The 26560-nt window shown below is 35.9% G+C and overlaps 1 protein-coding gene across 4 annotated transcripts in view; it reads left to right on the plus strand.

The window, feature by feature from the left end:
• SMAP1 (small ArfGAP 1) overlaps window positions 1-26560 on the plus strand; it is a 90741-nt gene that overhangs the window by 40986 nt on the left and 23195 nt on the right. For 2 of the 4 annotated variants that reach the window (XM_063389448.1, XM_063389447.1), the window contains exons 5-6: window positions 1857-1931; window positions 5720-5800. In XM_063389448.1, coding sequence (XP_063245518.1) covers window positions 1857-1931; window positions 5720-5800 — 156 coding nt within the window. The remainder of the gene's footprint in view (window positions 1-1856; window positions 1932-5719; window positions 5801-26560) is intronic. The other 2 variants (XM_063389450.1, XM_063389449.1) reach the window with 1 other exon arrangement.

Genomic DNA, 26560 nt, shown 5'->3' on the forward strand with positions numbered 1-26560 from the left:
TTGCTTTCAGGCCTTTATAGGATTACCTTCTTCTAGGTTAAATAATCCTTTATTATATTATGAAGAGGATTTGAAGATTGAGAACTATTATGTGAGGATGGAAGTTGACAAACACCTACAGTGCTGATTTTCCCCCTAACCCCCAAATTAAATTCTGCTTTCCTTGTTCCTAAATTGTTACCTTGTTCAAAGGTAACAGCTGTTACCTGCTGTTCACCTGTAAGAGCTATCAAGCTTATTCTCCTAAAATCTGAAGTATACAAAAGAATGAAAAGAAACTCCAAACCCAGTCCAAAAATCCCATTTGTTACCAGCTTGAAAGTGTATCTAGATGATTCATTACCAGAATTTTACACATTTTTACTCAATTGAAAATTGAGAAGCATAATGTTACAGTACATAGTTCAATATATTGTGTAGTTACCTAATAATTTTTCTGACATTTGGTTACAATGTGGTGCTGTTGGAATAAACAGGATTCCAATGTTCCTATAGCAACAGAATGCTACTGTTTGCAAAACTGCATCATTGCAGCAGGTGCATCTATAACTCTGCTAATAACCCAAGGATTTTAAAACAGTGAATTTACACATGAGAATTCTGTTTCACATTTCTGCAGGTAAAATTTGATTTTAAAATTAAGCCTTATAAATATCTTTCCTGCAGCTCTGCACCACCTTCCAGCATAGACATAGTTTCTGACTTTGTAAAAATACTAAATATGTAAATTCTATGAATATTCCGGCTGTCTAAGTAAAGAAACTGGTAAGATTTTCTGTAAGAAATATGTGGTATTTAGGCACAAGATACGATGGAGTTTTTTATCAGCTTTTCTATCCACGTAGTGTAAGCTATTTTTTTTAAACTAAGTAAAAACATGTCATTTAAATTGCTTATTTTGGTCCAACATAATGACCTACTCTGTTATAGCTTCATTTATTTCTAAATTTTCCTTCTAGGTAATAGAGGTGATACAAAACAGTGTAGAAGTGTCAGCTTTATAGCTCTGAAGATATTCTACATATTTGGAAAATGTATTTCAGTTGCATTTTTATAATAAGGGAAATAGAAAGATAATGTTTTCATTAAAGTGATCAGCTGTGCATAAAAAAAATTAATAGGAAGATGTATGAAAATGCCTTTAGAGAAATCCTGTTTTTTCAGCACACTCAGTCCACTGCAAATTTAACTTACACCTTTTGGAGAATTCTAGAAGTCTGGTGGTGTTAATAGCAATTTTACATACCAATTCCTAGAAAAGAAGTGTCACTTGTCTGAGATCCTTCAACCTTCTGTTAACATGTGGCTTTATATTAACCCTAAGCTCTTTATGTACTTGGAGTGCTCTTAGAGAAAAGTTAATTAGAACTTTAATTAATGCACAACTTTTCAGAGTTATTTTGCATTCCTCTTAATAAAAATATTCTGTTACATTGAACAAGAACAAAGGCACTGTCTTCTCTCCCCCTCCTCTGGGACAGTCTGGCTTCATGCTTCAGGACATTAATATTTCAGTAGTGTTACACTGGATAAAAATTGAACAATGGATGAAACCTAATTATTTTTCTTAGGCCTTTGATATGATCTTACCCAGGTTCATTTTCTTATATTCTGGCCTAGTGAATTTCATTTTAAGTCACACTTTCCTACCTGAAACATTTCCTTTAAATATTGCACTCAGAAAAAAACCCCACCTTTGTGTCATCTTTGTTTCTTCTATGTTGTGCAACGACTACCACCAAGATTATTGAAAAAAAAAGGGAATGAAAATCATGGCTCTTAGTGACCTCTGCTGCCTCCCTTCCCAGCTGTTCTTGCTTATTTTCTTTCTCATTTCTTTCCTCTGTTTTGTACAGATATCATCTGATGCTGCTCAGCCTTTGGCATCTTCTCCTTCTCTGCAAGCTGCTGCTGAGAAGAGCAAAGCAGAGGTATATTGGTTTTGAGTGTAACTCTTGTCAGGTTACTGCTTTGCACAAATGTTTACATCTCTGTAGAGTAATTTCACTGAGGTAACTTGAGAGTTTGAATTGCAGTTAATACTTCACACATTTGAAATATGTCTCTCCTTTTTTTCTTGGACTAGCTAAATGAAAAGAGCCAATACAACTGCAAAGTATATGTGTGGTTGTTACCTCTTTGTGTTTATATGTCAAAATTCTGGTTATCTTCTGATTTAATGTCACAAAACTGTGGAAAACCCACTTAATTCCCAGCTAATGGGCATGAGTGATACTATCCTGTCTCATCAGGAATAATTTCTGATGTATTTTTTGGTATTACTTGCTTGTTCCAGATTCTAAATTATCAGTATTGTTCTAGCCATTTAGTTAATTCTTCTTGGATATAAATATAGAATTAATTTGACTCATACTGGTTTTAATATCTCTTCTGGCTGGGATATGTGTATGTGCTAACACATTTACTGTCTGGATGGATCTTTGGAAAACATAACACACAAGCAAGTAGTAGATGAAGCATCATTTATATTAACTTTCAGTGTCACAATTTGCAACAATAATAAAATACATTTTTAGAATGTGAATGTCCAGTGTTAGGTTCTTTTGGATACTTCACTCTAAATTGAGACTATACAGTATATGAAATAATTTATGATGTGAACATAAATCAAGCTTTTTCCTTTTAAATACAGAAAATTTGAACAGAGGTTATAAATTATTTTAGTTCAGCTATATTTAAACATGAATTAAAATTTAAATGACAGTGTCACATGGACTAAGACCACATGACTTGTTGAATTTGTCGTGTTTTAAGTTGTACCAGGAGTAGCAGCAGTCAGTAAGAATAAAACTTGCCTTTACTTTCTTATCCACCTCTGCTGGTGCATTCATATTTGAAAGTTCTTCTGAGTAACTTGTATGCCATGTTATAAGAAATGAAACTTGGAAAAAAATTTAATAATCTTTGCTTAGAATTTAAGACCAATATAAAGTAAATTTATTTTTAATATCTTCATAGTGCTTTTTGACTGCCTTTGCAAGTAATGAAACACTTGAGTTGAAGTTCTGGCATGAATGCAACATCTGAGAAGTGTTTTTATTTAGTCTGAATTCATTTTTATCTAATGGAGCTGAGGCAGAAAGCTTGAATATTGAAATCAGGAAGTGTGAAGATGAAGGACTTGTGAGTTTTCAAGTCCACAGTGAAAATTAAATGAATGAAAATAAAGTTGCTGGGAATCAAGACTGTTTCTGTAGACTCCGAGGTGTGGAGGTAGAAACTGGGAGAACAGTTTAAGTCTTAATATATTCACTATTAAGCTTTCAGAGATTTGTTAAGGGCAACAAGGGGAATATATTTATATTTGGTCACCTTTAATGGAGTGTTTGCCGTATGAAACTTGCTGCAAACCCTCCTTGTTCTTGAAGTCTTGAATAAAAAAATGTTTCCAGGTACTTTTTACTCTAGAAGTGAGATTTCTTTGACAAAACATACTTTAAAAAATTTTTGAAGTCAAACTGGAAATCAGGACATACTGAAAAAATGCAGAAGCTTTAACTCTGTTTTCACTTAAACGTATTCAAGGAAGCTTAAGGTACTGTGACTGAAAAGCAGGAGTAATTTACATGACACTTAAGCCTTTCCTGAGAGGAGAGAAATCAAATAATAGAATTGTAGAGTCATAGAATGGTTTGAGTTGGAAGAGCCCTTAAAGATTCTTGTAGTTCCAACCTCCTGCTATGGACAGGGTCACCATCTACAAGACCAGGTTGCTCAAAACCCCTTCCAGCCTGGCCTTGAACATTTCCAGGGATGAGGCCTCCACAGCCTCCCTGGCCAATTTGTTCCAGTGCCTCACCATCCTCACAGTGAAGAAATTCTTCCCAGTATCTAATCTCAACCTGCCCTCTTTCAGTTTCCCCCTTCTCCTATCGCTGTCCTGATAGAATCCTTACCCATTGTTTGTGAAACCCCCTTTAGGTGGTTTAGGTAAAAGTGTCCCCAGAGTCTTCTTTCTTCTCCAGACTCAGACAACTCCAATTTTCTCAGCCTGTCTTCAGAGAAAGAATGGCTGAGAAGGAGGTGCTCCAGCCCCCAGCCATTTTTGTGGCCCTTCTCTAGGCTGCAGTGGGTTTGTGTCCTTCTGATGTTGGGGGCCCCACTGCAGAGGAAGAGTCTGTGAGAGCAGAGCAGGGGAGGAGAATCATGTACCTTGACCTGCTGGTCACACTTCTTTGATGCAGTTGTCTAAGTTTCAAAAGGACAGAAGATTATGCTTATTTAAATTATTTGACTTGAGAAGTTGGAATGGCATGTGGGAACAGAAAATAGAAAGACTTTTCAAAAAGTTGTTACTCTGATGGTGTAATTTGTGTGTATTTTAGAATGCAGATTGGTACTAGGGTCAGTGAAACAGTAATGGAAGAAAGGTTGGGCTTCATTGAAAGGCACGGCTATGCATTTGTAATCCTAGTTCAGTAAGTCCGCAAGTCTCAGGTTCTTATGTGACCTCAGAATAAAATACTGCTCTATACTTGTCCCAGTCATACAGACGTTTCTTGAATACCTTGTACTACCGCAGGTGAGATTGGCAAGGCCTCTAGTTTGGGCCACTGTGTTCACTTTTGTGTTCTTATATTCAGTGAAATCTAAGTTGGTCTCTGTTTCTTTTCATCAAAACAGATGTTCCAAATTCCCCTACTGGGGTTTCATGACTGTGGTCATTGCTTTCTGGTGCTTGTAAGCAGGTGCTTGATGTGATAGTCTAATTTTCCAGGAACTAAGTGTTCAGGTTAATGCCTAATGAAATAATTCACATGGTTTAGCTGGGACTCGAGTAGCCCCAATCTGTCTGATGAATATGATGAAAGACTTGAAAATGGATTACTGGAAGTTTTGAGGAATATGTTACTTGCATCCCCCTCTGACTGGTCACCTCCATTTAAAAAAAAAAACAACAAAAACACCAGCAAGAAAACCCCTTCTTCTGAGTGTTAGAATTATATTAAGTAAATGCCATGCTATAAAAATTTTGAAATTGTATATACTGAATGTTAAAAACAAACCACAAACATTTCTTACTGACACAAACTGTTAACTGTTTTATTTTTAATACTGGAGCTGCATGAACAGATCTAGCCTCATTCATTAGAAACTGAAGTGAAGAAATTTCTGTAATGTCATTATGATACATTCAAAGTAAAGCTGTATTTTCACTTTCTGGAACAACGTAATGTCTCATGAGTCAGCTGGCCTGTCATATGATCCAAGACAACTTTTTTATGCTCAGGAGTGTTTTTTAAGACTACTAGATTAGCTTTTAAAAATTGGTACCTTTCTGCAGAAAACAGCATGCAATTTACCTTAGTCTAGTTCTTTGGTCAAAGCAGCTGATACCCACCCTTAGTGGCAGAGGCTGTCAGAGTTAACAGAGATACTTACACTTGTAGATGTTTTTTTCTCTTCAGCTCTGCTTAGCTTTGGAGTATCAATACTGGTTCTTTTTTCCTTCTGCTTATTAAGCAGAAAAGCAGTTGAGCAGGTGAAAAAGTGAATTTCTTGAATTCAATCTAAAAGTCACAGTATTTTTAGTATTAGTATTTGAGCAAAATGAGTCACTTCAGGAAGGAGAGCAGGTAGAAGTATAAACTCTGATTTAAAAGGGAGAACAAAAGATAGCTCTTCATAGTCTGTATGGCTGTAGACATTCAATATGTTTGCAAATTGGGTACTAGCAAAATTATTTTTCTTTTTGCAGAAGGAAAAAGAAAAAAAGAAAGAAGACAAGAAGAGAGAGAGAGAATCAGAAAAACCATCAAAACAGTTAACAGCTGAAAAGGTAGTTAGACTTTCTCTTTTTCCAGTTATTTAAAAATGGCACAAAGTATTAGTTATGTTCAAGAATTTGGGGAAAAAATAATGTGTGCATGTGTATATATTTATATACACACATGAGCCTATGTATATATGAATTGTGATCTGGTTTATCCATATGAATTGTTTGCTTCTACTGTTGCTTGCATACAAAATTTGGTTGACCATGCAATGAGGAATGTGTTTAGTAGAGGGAAACGGGTTAAGTTTTGTTAAAGTTTAGGCTCAGACCATAAATCTAATTAAGGTTTTAAGATCACAGAATAGTCTTGAGTTGGAAGGCACCCCCAAGGATGATCAAGTCCAGCTATTGAGTGTACAGCCCATATGGGGATTGAACCCCCAACCTTGGTGTTGGCACCATGCTCTGACCAGCTGGGCTGACCTCAGGGTCATGGCCCACTGCTATTCTTGCACAGAAAATTGTCAGGTTGATTGAGTCGTGTCTTTCCATCTAATACTGTCTTTCATAAATGAATCCATTTTAAACATGAATGTATAATCTATAGAATTTAATTAGTAACTCTAAGTGACTTGAAAATTTGCAACTAAGTTCATGTCACAAAACATGACAAGCAATCAACTTAAGGTGCCTCTTTCCACAACTATATTAAAGCATAATGAGCAGCCTTAGCAATGTACGTACAATTAAAATTTCATGTGCACTTCTGCGAAGAGTTAATATTAAACAAAAATGAAATGGGTAATTTCAGTATTAAATATATGAATTTCTTTTAATACAGGTGTTGTCTCTCTGATCTTATGAATCCATTAATAAGTTCAGGTCTGTAGTGCAGTCTGCAGAATGCATTGGAGTCGCCATCTGGCAGTTTATTCCCTGATAGTGCTGTCACAATTATGAGAAATGTTGTGTGTTCACAGATAATGATTGCATATGTATTTCTAATTCAGTTTTCAAATAGAGCATTTTTTCATTTTATATAATAAAACAAGATACAAAAATACATGCATGCATACTTAGAGGAGGAAGAAAGCCCTTCTCCAATACAAATACCATTTTTCTTAAATTAGAAAGCAAGTTTGGAACGAGTTTGTGCAGAAGCACATTTTGTTACGACAATTTGTGAAGCTTCACTGAGCTATTGTTATTGATATGGTACAAGGTTAAAGTAAGTTTATGGGTGATAATAAAAACATTAGAATTGTTTATTACTGAAGCCTTATGGGGGTGTCCAGCCAAGTTAAATGTTTTATTTTGGTTCTTATAATAATATACTAATATACTTCAGTTATAAAGGCTAAAAACAGTGCTGTGCTTTGGAAACGTTAACTTTCTAGAGCCCAAATATCTACTTTTGGACTGAGACAGGCGGTTTCCCTTTGGAAGGATGCATGCACCTTGTAATGTGGCTGGGAATGTTTGGTTAAGTGAGGGGAAGTGACAACAGAGCATAGTTACAGCTGCGGGATTATCCTACCACTTGAAATAAAAAACAATTCTAATGCCACTGATTAGATTTACATTTAAAAAGTCATTAGATTACCATTTAATGGTTAGGCAAATAAAAGTATTTTGATTTTAAATGCTTGTACTACAAAATGTGGGATTTGGTAAATGTATCTGTATTAGATAATCGTGCCGTTGTAACAGCTGCAAAATGTTTGAAGTACTGCAGCATATTTTGTTTTATTATTAATGTGTCAGCACTGACTGCTCAAATGGAACTCATTTGTGTGTCATCTTTTTAATTTATGACATTCTTCAAGCTTGGGCTTTTAAAGGATCATTCATTCAAAATAAACTGCTTTTAGACTGTTAACTTTATATAATTTAAAAGTCTAGTTGCTTTCTGTAGTCCAAATGAAAGAGTGCTGTATCATATATTTGTTTCTGCTGCTGTGTTGGTGAGGTAGAAAACCAAAAGGTTTTATTTTCATACATGGAATAATACATTGATGCTTTTGTGGTGTGATTCTGCTTTAGGGAGCTGATAAACATTAGTATGTCAGTAATAGTGATACACTTCACATCCAGGTAGAGACTGGCTATAGGATCTTTTAAACATTGCCTCTTGAATCAGCAGGGGAGTGCAGGCATCTTCACCATACTATCTGTTGTGTTTTCAGCAGCCACATCAAGCGGTAGATGGTTATTTTTTCCTTTTCCTGGAGGAGGAAACAATATGAGAAATCTGCACTCTCCGTATGTAAAGTCACTGGTTGCCTTTACTACAGGCATGGTTTATCTCCAGTCTAGTTATTCCAGGCTCGGAAAGTTAATGAATTAAAAAAGATGTGAGCAAGCAGTTGGCAGTTCTGTCACAATTCTGAGACTTCTTTTAGATTAAGGTAATCCAAGCAGTGTTTTAGCTGTCCTGTAGAAGAATCAATAAAGATGGAAAAAATTTGAGGACTTAAACTGGTAAAAAGACAAATCTAGAAAGAACTTCAGATCTATTCCAAGTGTCATGTACTCCTACAAGTCTTCAATTCCTAGTGACTTCGATTTTATCTTCTGTTGAGATTAAATTTCTTAGCTCATACAACAAGAATATGCATCCTAAAAATTTTAAATGTTCACATTTAATTCTCATGTTCTAATCTCTGCTTCATAGAGCTGACTAATTTGCTCCTTCATCCGTTGGAGTCTTTCTCTTATCACTAACTAGATCCTGTCACTAACTCATCCTTAGCCTTTAGCAAGCTGAATTTCTAGCACAATTACTTTTGCATTTCCAAATATAACTGAAAGCTTCTAGCATTAATTTAATAAGCTTATGATCCCAATATTGCATTAATGTTTCAGGTAATTATGGCATAAAATATACTTTGTTGATTATCATGCTTTGATAAACAAAGAACATCATATTTTAAGTGATTTAATAATAGTGAGTTTTCTTACCGAAATTGCTTTTCAGTAAAGAATCATCATGTGCTTGAAGTGGGCTTTGGGTGAAACATTTTTTTTGTGAGCATTCACATTGGAGAGTTCAGATGCAGTGTAGAATTACCTCAAGATCAGAGAGATCTACTGCAGAGTAGTGAGTAGCAAGGATACTTGTTTGACTCTATTTTTCTGGGCTGTTTTTTTACTCTGATGAGATTACTGGATAATTTGTAGTACAACAACATCTTACTATGTCAGCTATGGAGTCTAGTCCAGTGATTAGCATTATGTTGGAAGCAGCCAACAATGAGATGTTCCACATCAGATCTGCAGAACTGTTAATAAAACACGTGACACTGCCAAGCTACTGGCAGCTCTCATTTTTTTCAGTCTAACTGAAGAAAGTTAAGAAACTTGCATAAGTTTCTCAGGCTCTTTCCTCCCTCTCTCCCTATGCTATTTCCACACTTACAGATCTCAAGTTTCCTTAGTGCTTCTGCCTGAAAAACCTTAGCCTTACAGCTACTTTGGAGAAACAGCGAAAATACTGCAAGAAAACTGCTGTAACAATTATTACATAGTTTTTCATGGTATGAAAACTGGGGATAGGTTATTTGAAGCTGGCGTGTTCACTCAAAGCCCAGCTTGTTTGCAAGCAACAAAAGTGCAAATTTTAGCAATACAAAAAGTGTGTTGAATTGCAGGAATAAACAAGCAAACTGAGCTAATTGTGTGCTTCTTAATGTTTTCTGTGGGTGAACTGCAGGATAATAGCATAAGGCAGGCTGTCATATAGTGAAAGCACATTTTACATGTTCTATACAGACAATTAAAATTAAGAGATTTTAAATTGCCTAGAAAAGTAAGTCTCATGTTTATTAGTGAGGAGGGGAAGAAAGTCTGTGGTTTGGCCACCAAACATGTTTTTGTTGGTAGTTACACAAGAAAACCTTTAATTTATAGGCAAGGAAAAACAACTAGACTTTTGCTAGCCATTTTTAAACTTCATCCTGCCTGCCCTTTCATCAGCTGTTGAGGGGCTTTCCCTTCTTATTAATCACTCTTCTGCACAGCTAAAGGTAGTGAAATTTGCCAAATCTGCCATGATTTTCTTTTTTTCTTTCCCTTCTTTTCTGCTTAAGCTGGCTGAATGATTTCTCTGTTCAGGAACAAAGTAAACCACTCCGTTTTTATTTTTAGCATGAGTAGAATTTTTTTCATCCTTGAGTAATTGGATGTGTTCAATTTAGAATTATTTGGTGATTTAAAAAAGAATATGTAGCATAATTATTCTACTAGTGCATGAGAGAGCTCCCAAAGCCTCATAGTAGTTTTCTGAAATAAAATTTAATCTGTGTAGATAGTTTAAGTAAAGTTTCTTCTTGGGGCACAGAGGATCGCTTTAGGTGAGCTCCATGCTATTCTTCATTCAGCAGGTTGGAGCAGGCTTTGTGTGCGCTCCATCTGCCTTGCACCTGTTTTCCCCCACTGAGAGGAAGCACAGAAAAGGAGATGAGGTGCATTTATGTCATTCAGGCTGAGCAGTCAGGGGCATGGCTGGGACGTGGCCAGTGTGTGACCTGGGGAGACTGTGTGCCACAAGGATAAACTTGGGGCACACAGTGAACTGAGGAGTACTGTTCACAAGCAATCAAAGAGTATAAGGAATAATATTTCATTTAGTAAAGGTATTTGCTTTGCACTGCTTAGAACAGAGAAGTTGGAATGAGCTGTATGAATGACTTCTTGAATTTTAGAGCAATGAGGACTGTTTAGTTTTTCAAGACATATTTGTTTATCTACTTCCGCAGTACAAATTCAAATAAAAAAGATATCACTAGGTATGATGCTGTGGGGCCCTGGAGTGCTCCCAGAATAAAGAAGAAAATTGATGTGCCTAAACATTCAGATTTTTGTAGGGTTCAACTTTTATGTAGTCTAATTTTTAAATAAAGAAAACATGGTGTGCAACAGTGCTAACAACCCAGAATTAAGCCAGAAGTTATTTGAAAACCATCCATGGAAAACTATGTAAGTATTTCTATTATCCAAAATTAGAAAGTTCAACTAAGTCTGTGACACTGAATGCTTTGAAAGTGTTTGGGTTCAGCGCTGTGTGGCTTTCTCCACTCTTTAGAGGTTTCACATGAGTTGAGTACTGTCATGAAAATACTGTGATGTTTTGGCTGTAAAATGCTGCATGTTGAGGACCATCTAAGTTATGGAAGTAAACCCCTTTAAGACAAGATTGTGTTGTACTGGGACAGTAAAGTTAAGTGGTTAGGGTGTAAAGAATGAACTACTTTTTTTTCACTAAGTACTTGTGCATTTGCAAACTAATATCAACACAAGGTAAAGATTTTTTCATTCTGCTGAATATATCAGGATGATGAATGGTTCAGAAGGACTGCAGCAGTTACACTTGATTAACTGAAGTTCAGTATGACACTGTGAGTTAGTTTGTTTTATTTTATTGCATTTTGAATTTGAAACTGGCTCTTGTTTTTGTATAAATTTATTTCAAGTGACAGGACTGAGTCAGTTGGAGGTTATTTTTCAACGGTAGTATATCAAATGCTGTTTTTCTTCCCCAAAATGAAGACTAAATTGACAGATTAAACTTGGCAGTAACAGTGAGCTGCTGCCTTGGAGTCAGCTAGTACCAGGCAGCACCAGATGGCCTGTATTACACAGGTACAGACATTGGTTTGTTTGCATTTAGAAATGTACTGGAGAACCTCTCAAAAGTGGGGACAAGTCATGCTAGCAGCTTTTCCCCTTCATATAGGAAAAACAATATGTCAAATACTCATTTAACCAAATAGGAAGAACTTCACATAGCTTGTTAGGATGATGTGTTTGTTTTCCCCCAAAGACAGCTAAAACTCCCACAAAAATCAACCTGCCTGGACAACTAAGGCAAGAAGAACTATCAGTCCCCCTTATTTCCCTGGGATATAATTTGCTTATTCAAATTATTACAAGTTATCATCCTAATAATTTTGTACAAGGAGAAATGAGTTGGAGCAAATAGTGCTTTAGTGTTCTTCACTTCTTTAAAACTGAGTAGCACTGTAAGAATGTATGGGGGAAATGAAAGACTGCAGAGTATTTGGTGTCCACCCGAACAACAGTTTGGTGAAAGTGATCTATTTAAGTGTTTACTTTTAACTTACAGGAATAAGTGGATTCACAAATATTGAACTGAATGATCATTTAAATGCAGAATCCCATTATAAATATTCTAAATGTTTTCTTTGGTTTTATACTTTATTGTTGATAATTTGCTAAATCACTTGAACAGTTGATAATAACATTTCCCTATGCATCTTAGCATTATTTGCCTGATTTCTTTTTAAAACACCTTTTCCTTTTGATTTTTATATAAAATGAAATATCACTTTAAATAGTAATTTTAAAAAATCATGTGTATCATGGAAACAGAAAAATAGAAACCTGTTTTGTTCTCTGGTTGAATACATAGTCTTATTTATAATCTTAGTCCTTGTTTTCATAAATTCAGACTAAGCAGATAAGAATTAAAGCTCAGGATTTAGGAGTATGTGATAAGACCTGTTTCCCTGCCTCCTAAGTCCACTAAGGGTGAAGAGTTTTAAGTCTGCATTTTACTTTGTGGACCTCTCCCAGCCTGGTTTTACGTTTCTAATCATACCTTCTCAGTCTTACAGAAGAGATCAGATTGGTTTGGGTTCTTTGGTTATTTTTAATGCTAATCTGGAGGAAAGTAAATCAAATTAGATTCTTCCCGAAACGGTGCTATTCATTCCTTTTGCAGGTAACAAAGGACTTCTTCTGTTTGAGGATTGCCATGAAAAATAGTCTTTCTTAATGAAATTAATCTGTCATGGCTCTTATTACATAGTTGCAGTCGTAGACAAAGAAATTAAGAAACAGATATTGCAGGTAGAAGCAATGAAAGAACCCCCTTTTTTGTCAGAAAAAAAGAAGAAAAGTTTTTATTTTTTTAATGTTGGAAAAAGAGTCAATGTTCAGGGAGGGTATCACTGTTTTTTTCTTCAGCCTCGTGTGTGTTTGCTGTATCAGCTTGATCCTGTCAACTCTGGTCTGCAGCAGAACAGTATTTTAAAGCAAATTTTAAAATTTCTGTGCAAGTATAATCTAAAAACAATGAGAAAAAGCTAGTAGGGGCTGCTTTGCTTAAATTGCCTTCGTTTAACATGCCAAACTGTTTTTAAAAGAAAGCTCTTTTAAGTTTTCTTACTTGTAATTGATCTTCTGTTGCACTTTTGCTCCATGCAGGTTCAAAACATGCCTTGGGTTTCAGTTGATAACAGTTATTGACAGATGGCATTTTCAGCTTATGATAAGCTTCATCTTTTTTCCTGGTGACTTTGAGACAATTAAGACAACATTACATAAGCTCATTTGTCTATTGAACGAAATTAGGTGGACACAATTAAGCAAGCACGTGCTAAATCAGCCCTACTCATCAGTGGATGCTGTCTTTAGAAAAAAGATATTCTGAGACATTTGAAACCACAGGACCATGCATGATTAAAACTGCAAATATATAATTTCATCTAAGAAGTTCTATAAAAATTACAGTACTGGTTAGAAGATTATGTACAATCAGTCAAATGTGCAGGAACACAATGCACGATGCATTTACCTAAGTGGTACTGAGACATGGAACTGAATGTAAAGAAGGATAAGGATTGGATAAGATGAAGCTGATAAGAGGAGAAAGACTTTAATTTAAATAATGTCACTCAAAATAATAATCTTATCTCGCTTTGAATAATAGCCTTCCTTTGTTTTCCTAAAATAATGCAAGTATTGGAGCATGAGCAAAGCAATCAAGTGCTTTTGTGTGCTCTGTTTCATTTTACCATGCTTAAGCTAAAACGTGCTTAATCTCACTCTGGTGTGTTACCATCAAGATAGGGCAATGGCATGGTGGGAAATCCTATCAGATGTGCAAATCACACTGAAGAGTAAAGATACTGACTTACTTTTCATAAAAAATCATTTTAAATGTCACTGACAAGATTAAGTCTCCAGCATGAGCTTAAGCTTTAAATGGATGATGATGATAATAATAACAATAACAACAACAACAATAATAATAATAATAATATGCCATAAGATGTTTCAGCAATCTTCTAGTGTTGTGCAACAACTTTGTGGGTCTTCCAGTTTAAATTCATAGTTGACATAGATATTCATTGTACTCCTTTTTGCTAAAAAGAATATTTCTTTGGACTGTTGAATTTATTGCAATTCAGTAGTTGCTTTCGGCACTAGAATAGTAGCATGGAACCTTTTATGACTCTGGCATTCATACTGTTGCATAATTATGTCTTCATAATTAACTCAAAGGTGGTTGGAAAATAGCAGTGTAGCTGTGGTAGAGGTAGAAGCAAGAGAAGATAGAAGCAGGGTCTTTCAACACAATTAGAAGGAAATTGGCCAGTTTCTCACTGTAGATAATTTTGTCTGGTGATAACTATGATGCCAAATTAAGTTACCAGTTGCCTAGTTGTTCAAATAACTGGCAATTCTTTAATGCTAAATTCCTTACATATATCAGTCAGATATGTTAACCAGTCTGCAATGAATTGCCTCTTGGCTCTGTTGAAAAAAGAATTGCAACTGGATCTTGTGCTTCAATTTTACTTGAATTGAATTTACTTTATGCAATTGGTACCTGCAGCGAAAAGAAAATGGGGCACTTCTGAGGTTGGTCACCAGGTATGCCACTGTACTGTTACAAAATAAATCCGTCCTGCCTCTGCTCAGCAAGTATTGTCTCTCAACTTGCGAATATTGAACTTCATGTCAGAGTAAGGTCCTGCAGGCTTGTCTCTTGACAGAAAGTGTATTTTACACTGTAGTAACAAGGGTGGCTTCTGCTCAAGAGAACATACAGAATTTTTATCTTACCTGTCTAACTCTCAGTTTACACTCTAAGTAGATATCAGTGTATCTTTTTCCTTGGTTTAAAAGTGGATTCTTTTAGTGTCAATGAAACAGGTTGAGCTAAATCTTAGCATAAATGTTGAAATGAATGACTGAACAAACAAATCAGAGGCCTTGTAATATCACTCTGAAGAGCCAGTTTTAAATCTTTGGCATCTTTAAAGCTGTGAAGATAAAAGGCTTTGAAGCTGTAAAGATAAAAGCTGTGAAAGGCTTTTACATTTTGTAAGGATGGTTTAAATAGTCTGTTTCAGAATACACAGAAATTTCATATAGGTTCACATTTATTTAAACTGGAGGATTAGAAGCAGAAAGAAGTTTGACTTATTTCCAGTTGAGATGAAGGCTGCAGTCCTTATTGATAGTTCATGTTAAAGATTGTGATGGTATGGAGGATGAGGACACAGAAAATGGAGCTTGCCCAAGAAAAGAGAAATCCATTTCGATATTGCATATGATAGGTTAAAATTACTTAGCTTTTAAAGTAATTGTTTCAAAGTGATTAACTTTGAAATGAGAACAAAAATGAGGAAAAAATACCCTGACTGGCAGAAGAAACTAATGTAGCTAATGATGCATAAGTATTTATTAAACATTTCTCCCTCTCACTAAGTTCTGCATTTGTGAAACAGAATTATGTGTATGTACATGAGGATGATAAAGTACTGATCAGCTCTCTCCTAACTTCTCTAGTAGTTAAAGAAAGCAACAAGCTGATACAGAAGTAAGAAAAATAAATCTGTGGGGCTATTTCAGTCTGATTAGCTGTCACTGAGAAGATTGAACTTCTGTGGAGCTGAGAGGCTTTTTCAAATGTATCTCTAGAGAAATAGTATGCTTGGACTTCATAAAGTGTTTGTAGTATACTGTTTGTGATAATGATAGAAACGATACTAGCACAGAGTATGAGCCCAACACTGAGCAAAATGTCCTAACTCAGAGGTTGTTTATATGAAACAATATTCAGTGTGATGTTGTAAGACTGACTAAAACATAAAGACTGTAAGAATCAGATGAACAACAACAGGAGGCGAAGTGGAGTAATCAGTAAAAAGAGAGCCAGTGATTTGTATCTGGTACATAGAAGGAAAGTGGTGAGGTGGCTCAAGGAAAAAGATTCTCTCCCAGGAATACTAGGCATGTGAGGGGTGATTGCATAATAGGGTATAGGATGTTGTTGTGGGATGCAGAGAGAAAAGAATTTGGGGATGGGACAGAGAGTATTGTAGGCAGCTTATTATGGGATGTTTATGTGACAGAGACCAAACCAGGGAATACGTAAATCAAGGTGGATTGGGGTGTAACAATCACGAGGAAGCAGGGGGGAAGGGGATAAAAAGGGGCAGTCACGTACGTGCTAGTAGTTGGGCAGGTTGCTGGGCAGTAGGATTGTCTGAGCCTTTGCTTGATCTCTGCAGGCTGTTCTGTGTTCTTGCCAAATGCTGTTTGCAGCCAGTGAGCATGAGTGCATTGTGTCTTCTATGCCTCTGTGTGAACACTTGCAAACTTAAAGGTCAGCTACCAGACAAGTGGGGTAAGAGGCTGGTGCTGGCCACGAGAAAGAGGCTGCAGGCCTAAGGAATTTGAGAGTCACACCTGCAGAGACCAATATCTAGAAGCCAGCTATTTGCAAAGGCAGCATGTCTAACACCAGCTGCCAGAGACAAACGTACTGTGATCACCCTCATGTGTCAACAGGTAGCACATTTCATGCTGGACTAAGCAATGAGTAAGATACAAGCACCTAGAAAGTTCTAAGCTATGAGCTGATTGCTGACCAAGGGTGTAGGATCTTGATATTGAATGAAATTTCATGGTAAAAGCATTTTTCAGAAAAAAAGCCCACTTTGTTATAGTTAAAGAAAAGACTGAGAAACATACATACCTTCAGGAATAGGGATTTCTTTGATTGTTTTTTTACTGTGAGCTCAATCAGTTGCCATGCCTGAAACAGCTCATTCTTGTCCGGAAATATGTGAAGAAAGAATTGCAAATAAATGCCCTTTAGTTCTGATTGGGTACAATTATGTTGGGTTATGTATTACTTGAATGGTTTTTGAAAGGAAAGTTATAAAAGGAAATAGTTTAATGAGAAACTGGAACTAATATAGCTGCATTATTGTAATCTTGCTGGAGCTAATGAGTGCAATAGAAATTGAGTAGAAATGTGTAAGCTGAGTTCATATAACTATAATATGTGATTTGAAAACTGAAGGTGTATTAAAAACAACTTACAAAAATATAAACCATGTTTATTGCATTTCACAGCTTGCAAACTGAGGCCTATTAAAATACTTTGACCCTAACCTGACTTATAGATCTCATAAAGGGACACTGGATTAGCTGTAAGATGGATCTGTCTTGGTTTTCTGCTTCATAGTGATTTCTTCTATAAGATGCAAACCCCAGATTGGATTAAAAGCAGAATTCTTCCATTTTATCTAAATCAAGTTCCATGACAAGATAATACAAAATAGGAAAAGGGTCGATAAACAGCCTTTTCTCTGCCTTTTGTGTCCTTGTAAACAGGTCCTTGCATTTGGGCTCAAATGCAGTAATTTTAAAGATTTACAGCTGTGGGAAACTCTGCTCAAGTCTTTGCCCCAGAGTCTCTGAAACACTTGAATACCTCTGCACTCAGATTGTGTCTTCCCATCCCGAGCTCAGCCTCAAATTGCTACACTTGTTGTGACCATTACTTGGCAATCATCTTGGTATCTTTTGATGCTTTTTTCAAGTATCAAACTTGTGAAAAAGAGATTTTCCTGTTTTTTCAGACCCCATTCTGAACTTTTCCTCTTTAAAAACCTACTATATTTGAATCTGAATTTGTAGAACTATTATTTCAAATGTGGCTGTTATTATATAGATTACATGAATATAAGAATAAGGATTTATCTCTGATACTTTGCTGTAGTCTCAGCAGTAAGTATAAAAAGAAAGCCAACTTAATTTTAGGAAATTGTGCTTCTACATGGTTCATACATCGTTTTGAGCAAGGTAAAAGGGCCTCTGAGATTGTCTGATGCATTAGAAAGGAGCTAAACCAATTCAGCTAAGTACAAGACAAAGTGTTTTAAGCCTTCTTGGAATACATTGACTGAAGTAAATGAGACCTGAGCTAACATTTTAAATTCAGTTAAAAAACAATGTTAGTACTACTTGGTCAATAAGTAAGAACAAAGGAATAGTCTTAATCCATTTTCACAGAAATGATTAGTTTATTAGCCTAGACCCAGATAAAATCCTATTAATGGAATAAGATTATGATAGAGGGTTTGTTATTTCTGCCATGAAATTTTTAATTCAAATGACTAAAGATATAATGCATTTTACATAATTTTGCTCAAGTATCTTGCTCTAACTTTGAAAAATCTAATGAAATCCACATATCCAGTTTTTAAAGTGAAGAAGTAGATTAAGGACCACTTTTAAAAGTTTTCCTTTGGGTATGTGTTTTGACTGAAGGACCTTCATGTATACAGAATCATATTTAACAACAACAAAAGCCAATTTGGTTTTTGTGGTTTGCTTAGTGTGAATGCCTTAAATAGGCTTACCCAGGTAAGTGTGAGTAGTTCAATGTCAGTGATTCACTGAAATAATCACAGTAGACTCTTAAATAATAAATCTACATTTTCTCCTTGGCTTAGCTCTTTGTTTCAAGGTAATTCTAGTCTGATAAATAAGAATGGTGACTTTTTTGTTGTTGCTGACATGCAGGGTTTTTCTCTTGATAAGAAATGCTTCAGAGTTTGCAGAGTTGCTGTAGTCTATACAACTTCATAATGATATTGCCACAGTTTTACTTGTTATAGTACAATGGTTTTCTGGCTTTTTTGTTACTTAGGCAAAACAGGAGTTCATCACTTGGTAAAAGTATCCTCAGTTCTGAAGAATTAGTCTGATTTCTAAATTTCCTCATCTTTAGTTGCAAGTCTGAAAAAACAAGTGCTGATATTTTATAGGAGGGTAAACAAAATATCGCATTTCATCTTTAATGCCATTTAAGTTACATGTTATGAAAAGATTTGTTTTTAGTTATTTTAAGATCAAGTATGAAAGCCATAAAAGTATTCTTTAAAAATTCTAGGATGTGCCTATGTGAGTAATGTTGTAAATGGATATAGACTAAACTTTTTAGAGCGTGTCAGGAAAAATCATATCTACAAACCTATTGCAAGATATAGTAAATTACTGACATTAATTTCTTATATGGTAATTCTCAAATGTTTATGCTCTCCTGCAAGTTATTTGCAAGCAGGTAATGAAGAGGGAAGGAATCCAGTTGCTTTATGCACCAGGCATACAATTCCTATGTATTAAGAGCAAAGGAGAGCTTTTGTTCAGTAACCATAGAAGCATATATGAGCTCTATTGAGTAAACTGGAAATTGCTTTTAAGTAAGCTAGAAGTGCCTTTCACAAAATTATTTGATGAACCTTCAGCCTTTATATGGCGTCTTGTAGTTAAGGTAGGGAATATGAATTAGAAATCCATTGGTAGTCAGAGGTGTTTTAAACAGACTGAGTTCTAGATTCATATTAATTTTTCATTAAAGTGGAAAATTGTGGAAAAAATGTGAAGGAATATGCGATCAGATAAGTGGACTGGACAGCCGATGAATCAGATTTTTGACATCAGTGACTGATATCTTGCTTGAGAGTAGGAGAGATTTTTAGATTAGTAACTTATGACTGCTCTGACTGGTGTGTTTTTCTACTTTAGAGCTCTTAATCAGGTGGCTTGCACTATGTCCTGCACTATGTATGCTATGCCTCTAAATGCTCTCACACAGTGTAAATTAGAATAAGGCCAACGATAATCCTAAATGCTGGTGTTGAAATATGCTAAATTATTTAAATTATCATCTTGCAGTAGTGAATTTGGCAAAATTTTGCTTGTTTTAAAAGTATTTGGTGTGTTTTACATTTTTACTGGGTTGTCATGTCTTTTAGAACTGTTAAACCCTTAAAATCAGTACGTATGATGATAACTCCTCGCATAAGGTTACAGAAGCAGAAAATGGAAACTTGAATCTCCCATTTATAAAGAAAAATAGTCACAGTATTTTCACTGTGTGCTGGCACTATTGAACCAGGCCTCACCAAAAAACTTTGTTCACCACTGTTAATTCCAGTGCAGAATGTCCTCAGCTGCCTGCTAGAGGAGAGTATTCTGGGGAACAGGGATGTGGAGAAAAGTAACCCATAAATTTAGACCATAGGCCCTGGAATGTATGATCATATTAAACAATGTTCTGGAAGGATACCAGTGTCCTTACTCATTTAACTAACTTGTATTATTTTCCTATTTTACTACAATAGTAATTTTAAAAAGGCAGTGTGTTTGACTGCAGAACAATGTATTTGATGCTAGATCTGAATATTCTTACTGTTTTATCGTTCAAAGTGTGGCACTTATCAGAAGACCTCATGTATGTTGTCTGTTCTGTCAACAAAGCAAGCTGGTGTGAAGCTTTCTACTTCCCTCTAGTCTTTCCCTGCCCATCTTGTGCACCTAATAGCCAGATGTGTTTGGGCATGGTGCTGAAAGCTGGGAAAGGACAAGCCTGTTTTGCAGTAAGGGAGCATCAGTTGCAGCAGCTATAGAACTCTTAGCATCCTGTTATGTATGTGAATTTAATAGGTCATGATGGTACTGATCCTCCTTTTTGTCTTGCCCATATATAACCATATCCCCTACAGGCAACATCCTATGTGTTGTACTATAATCTTTGTACAGAGGAACAGAATTGACTAGGCAATGCTTTCATTTTTTTTTCCTCTTTTTCTGAGGCAGAATGAATCATTCATTTAATGGTTATCTCCAAAAATAGCTGGTTGAAGAAAATTTGATGAAATACCCCACTGACACACTGGACTTTCTACAGTATGTGACATATGCTTCAGGTGTTACTCAGTTTTCTTAACAATCCCATCTCCTGCAGACTTGCAGTCCAAGTTTCTGTGAGAAAGCATTGCTGCCCATTCCAGGGACTTGGAGTTTACCTTTGGATGAGTCAACTGCAAAGCTGTAATACTCGGATTCAGATCTTTGAGGCTTGTGTACACTGAGCTTCAATGGGAAAACTGAATTAGGAATTCACTGTTACTTGTTGGAGGAGGTTTGTGTATAGGTTGATTCACTTGAATCGTGTGATCCTTGTATCGGTTTGACAAAGTCTATAGAGTGCCAGAAAAAGGGAAAAGAAAGTGGTTGTAGTCCTTGGATGTACTTAACGAGGTGCTTGGAGGTTGGCTTGCTTAGATTAGCAAAACAAGAAATATAATCGTGCAAAACTGTCAAAACTAAAATGATGCAGTTGTGCAAGTATCACCACACAGCAACAGCCAAAACATTGGTGTGTTATCAACAGTGTTGTAGCCACAAATCCAAAGTATAGCATTGTATCGACTGCTGTGAAGAATGTGAGCTCCATCCCAGCCAGACCCATACAGGCAATTAGTTTGAAAAATACACAGTATAAAGTGCCTACAGTTCCCCTGTCCTTGTCAAAGGAACATCTTTATTCACTAATAATTTGCTTTAGAGTAACATATAAAAGAGAGAAACAAGTCTGTAAAATCAACTGTAGAACTTAAGGTGTGAATAAAGTACTTAAGACTGTTACTTGCTGATTTATTTAATTGCTGATTTCATTTAATGCAAGACAAGTATTTCACATAAATTAGGTTGAACTGGAATAGTGTAACTAGTAGTATATTGAGGACAATACATTGTGAGAGCTCAGTAAAGGCCAATAATGTTTTCTATAAAATGTAGCTTTGTTTTTTAATTTGAGACATAGCAGAGACTTTTTTTTTTTGGCTGGCTTAACCTGGTGTTCTTACCCATTTTTTAAAAATTAAACCTCAGATAACTTCTGTTGTTGCACAAAATTAGTAAAGAAAGACTAAAGGAGGGTGGCATAGTAATGCAACATTAAATGCAGGTTGCTGAGTTAAAAGATGCTCTTTCCTGATGGAATGGAAAACTTCCTCATTCTGTGTAAATTGGGAAGTTTTTGACAATGGAGTTCTTCTCATCTTTAAGGACCCAGTCAGAACTGCAGCAAAATAAACCTCAAACTTAGGTACAATTTTTTGTAGCTTTTCCATCAAAGTCTCATAGATTGGAAATTACCTTAAAATCTTAGAGCTCATATTGGGTAGATGAACAAGACTGATAAGAGACTAACTCTGCCATTTTCTGATGTTGGGAAATGAGCAAGATGAATTAAATCAAAGACAGTATCTCTGTGAATTAGAAGAAGATTGGCTGGTGCAGCTTCCACTAATGAAGGCATCACCTCAGTGTGAGATTAAAGTAGGCTTTTGCACTTAGTTGCGTTAAAATCCGATCAGTTAGAGGTGATGTGGTCTTCTCCATTTGTTGCCTGCTTTTGGATTTTGTTTGTGGTGGTTTCTTATCACAGAACAATGCAGTTGATTACAAGGCACTGTGGAAGTATATGGAAATTACCAACATAAATTTCTATCTAATAATTTCAAGCTAGTTGATTTACAGTGACAGTGTGTGGGAAATTAGGTGAAGGTCCAAATACTCATTTCTGCATTTCCATTTTAGTTAAATAGGAAAGAAATGCTACTTCTTATGTATAGATGTAATTTCTCAGTTGTTCATTTTAGTAGAGGTAAAGTTATGAGGAGTTCATAAATATTTTTAAATATTTGCTTTTTAGATACTGAAGGATGACCAAGGACTACTTACACATGTGTCATTAGCACCATATTGTCACATTATGGTTTTGTAGATGTACAGCAGACAGGATTAAGACATCTCTTGATTTGGGTATAAAATTGGGAGTCATTCCTCACTGGATACTAAGAATTAAATGAGAGCAGGAGCTTGAAGAGGGAATTGTTTCCATGATGGCACCTTTATCAGTTATCAATACCATCAAAAAACCTCATTGAAGTAAAAGGAGATGCCCTGTGATGTTCTGCCTTGTCTTCCAAGCCAGTCATCACACTGTCAAAAGTTGTTGGTTTGGTCAAGCGTGACTTCCTCTTGATGAAGCCACGCTGATTCCTCCCATGAACATTCTTGTTCTTCATGTGCCTGTAATTGGTTTCCAGGTTAGTTGTTCTATCGCCGTCCTAAGTATTGAGGTGAGACTGAACAACCAGTTGTTCCCTGGGTCTTGCTTCTTGCCCCTGAAGAAAGGACTGACAGAAGAGCATAAGAAGAGTGCCAGATGAAAAGGACAGCATTGAAAAATAAAACAATGAAAGATTATTGTATCCCAGTTACCTGTCACCTACAGGATTGCAGACATTTATAGTGCCCATACTGGATCTGAGTAATGAGTGTGTCGCTCCTGTACTGAAAAGATGTGCTTTATAGGTGAAAATATTTGTAAGGGGTTGCAAAGTTAATTCTTTATTTGCCTCCTTAATTTGGCCAAAGTATCTAATACCTACTGAATGAAGGCTTAAATTAGGCTTTGTGGCTCTTTTCATTACAAGGACTCAAGTTTTTTTAGGTAAAAAAGTCCAAGTCATGCTAGAAAGTAAGCTGATCATATGGAGGATGTAAAAGAATCAGCTCCCTGGAAGCTTGTTCTGGCTTCAGTTTCTTTCAGTGATATTTGCAAACAAACTGTTTTCAATAATCTCAGAATAATTGAAGGCCATGGACATTGCTTGCTTTCAGTAGGTCTCCAGCATGAGAAGAACCCTGAAGGGTAATGTAAGTGGCCATTAATGACAGCTGTGAAAAATGGCCATGTAAGGCCTGCATAATCAAAGATGTCTTGATGTTCTGCTGTTTGCAAGGACGGTATTTCAGAAGAATGTACTAGCAGTATAAAAATGATTTTGAATGAGAAGCTGCTAATACATGACCTGAAGTAAATATATCTAGCAAATGTTATAACCATGTACTTCATTCACTAAGCCCACATATATTACTAAGACAGTCTTGAATGTAATAAAAAAATAGTAGCCCCAGTAACCTTGAAGGCTCCACTTGAATATAAGTGCACAAAATTATGTACCTGTTCCTTCTACTTGCCCTTTTCATATCAGATTCTTGATGCTATTTTTAGTTTACCTAATGCTGCCGAATCTCCTATTTTTACTGCGGTCTTATTCCAAAGGGCATAACAAGGAATAAGTTATCTAGTACTGGTGTCAATACTTAAAAATAATTGCTGTGGGAGTCAAGGAGACTAGTAATAGAAACTGAGATGAATCTTAGTGAAACAAGACTCCCAAGCATTTGTGATGCTACCTTGCATCTCTACGAAATGTGGTATTTTTGAGATAAAACACAACACTAAATTAAACAGCAAGTTTAAGAAATGTCACTGCCTTGTTATGCAGGTTTTTTTCCTGTTGCACACTTCTGTGCTCACTGAGTACAGTACTTAACATCTTGAAAGGCCACTGTCTACATAACATTTAGTCATAAATGAGTCCCACTGGGGCAAAACTGCTAAAAAGAAATTAAACATCACATTTCTCTTTATGGTTTGTAATAAAATTTTCTAGTGACTCCAGTGTTACTTCCTTTTTGTTATTGTCCAAAAGTTTCAATGCCTTCTTTATGCCAGAATTATATGGGCTGGGAGAGATATGTTGAAATTCTCTCCTCAACCCATAGATATGGCATGATCTGTGCTGCAGAGCACTGAAGTAAGCCATTGCTTTTCGCTATACAAACTTCAGGTGGACCACAGTGCAGAATCCATGGGACTGGACAGAGAACAAGACCCTCTCAAGAAGCAGCATGGTAATGAGGGTCATTTAGGTATTCTTGAGAGTAATTGTGTGCATCAAGTTCCTTGTTCTTGTTCATCCTACTGGTGCCAGCCTTACCTAATTTATGCCTAAGTGCGGGTGACTTCAGAGAAGTCCCTCTCTATCTGCAATTCATGGCAGACCTTAAGCACCAAACAAATGTCTTCTGCACAAAAGCTCTCCTGTGTGCCATGAAGCATCTTGAACAGAAATAAAGGCATAGCAAATTACAGAATTGATTGAAATCTCAGATGGGAGGATAGGAAATTCCAGGAAACTGTGCTTGTTATGGTGGGAGAAGGGGGGGAACAAAATAATTTTGCAGGTAAAATTCAAGAGGAAGATTTCTTTTCCAGATTGCTTTGTGTGTCTGCTGTTATACAGATGAATTATGGGTAAATATTAGGTGACTAATGTGTTTTTTCATATTTCAGACTGAAGGTTACAGTATTGGTGAAAGCTGTGTAGTTGCAAAAATGTTGAATAGTGCTTTAAGGAGAAAATCTTCACCAAGGAAACAAATGCAGTATTAATGGCGAGAAATATTTGATGTACTAATGAGCTTGAAAATAATTTTGCAGCTTTTCTTAAAGTAATTAACTATGAAGTAACCTTAAAATCTAGTAGTATACATACTGGCAAGGGGAGCAAAATAGGACAGAAACTTTTATCAAGAAATAATAGTTATGATATTGGAAAAGGGCATCGTAAGGGATAATATTTTTATAGAAATTCATATTTTTATACCTTGTATCATCATTGCCTTTCTTATTTAGAGAGTGATGAAACAGAAACATGCATTTAATATTTATTGAAAATGTTTATTTGACAAAGCAGAGGACCTAAGTAGATTATTCCTCCCGTATTTTTAAATTTTTAGTTTAGATAATGAGATTAATTTGCCACAGTAATAAGTACCAAATAAAAGAAAGTTCTATTTGAACTCTTTCTCTACAGTTCTTATTAATGTATGCGTAAGTGTTTGACTTCTGTGAAAAGTTTGCATTCAAAACTAACCTGTCAAGCTTTAACTTATTTCAAACTTGTGATTTTAGGTAGTTATCAGAAATCTAATACAGTGTAATGAAAATTTGCACATTTAATATGATTCTAACAGTTTTTCTTTTCAGTTAAAAGAAACCATTCTATATTCAGAATTTTTGAGCTGTTTAAGCAAAAGGAAAAAAAGCTGGTTTCATGAAATAAAGGAGTATGTCAGAAATGCTTCTTTTTACAGCTTCTGTGACCCATAGTGTTTTACAGAGATGGAGAAAACTCAAAAGTTCAAGGTTTTATGGCCCAATCTGTTCTGATGTACTCACTGTTAATTCTGATTCATGTTTATAATAATAATTTTATTGGTTTATGGCTGTTGGTTTATGGCATATTTACTGAGATATGGTCAGTTGTGGAAAACTTAATTTTGAATTGTCACTTAAAAAAAATCCTTGATATGCTGTCATGGTTTACTTTCAATAACAATACTCTTTTTGAGCATTTGGAATCAATGTGCTATGCTCCAGATTGTAAATGCAATGTTGAAATTTATAATACAGTATAGAACCAGGGAATTCATGGACTGTTTTTTCATCAGGCTCTTTTCCAAACAGCTGGATCTTAAGCAAGATATGTAAAGTCAACCTAAGGTTTTTTGGCAAGAGGGAGCAAGTATATATCTGAGAGATTAGCAAGGGTCAGGTTATGTGAGATGATGCCTGTTCACGGTAGCTGCAGGAATGGAGTTCAGTTAATAGGAGCTCTTTGCTGAAGGTTTTTAGTGGGGATTTGCTCATGCAAGAGGAGTGTCTGTAGTGTAACAGGCTTCTGTTCACTTGTGCTGCCTTTGAATACTCTTGAAGTTTTTTCCTCACTGTTCTTTACAAACACCAAGCTCCTCACTCTACCCCCTTTTGCAGGAGAGGAAGAAGTGAAGGATTACCTAAAACAGATCTTTATACGATTCTGTTGAATTTTAAAGGTTTCCTAATGCTAAATACTAAGATTCAATGACTTCAGCAACCTCAGGAGTCTCAGTAACCCTGTGATAGCCACGTTATGTATGTGATAAAGGTGTGAGTGAAGCAGATTCTGTTGGTGTCAGCCCAGTGCCCAGCCTGACAGTGTCCTGCCACTGTTACTGGGTAATCTT

Source organism: Prinia subflava, chromosome 2, assembly GCF_021018805.1.
Source record: "Prinia subflava isolate CZ2003 ecotype Zambia chromosome 2, Cam_Psub_1.2, whole genome shotgun sequence".
NCBI lineage: Eukaryota > Metazoa > Chordata > Aves > Passeriformes > Cisticolidae > Prinia > Prinia subflava.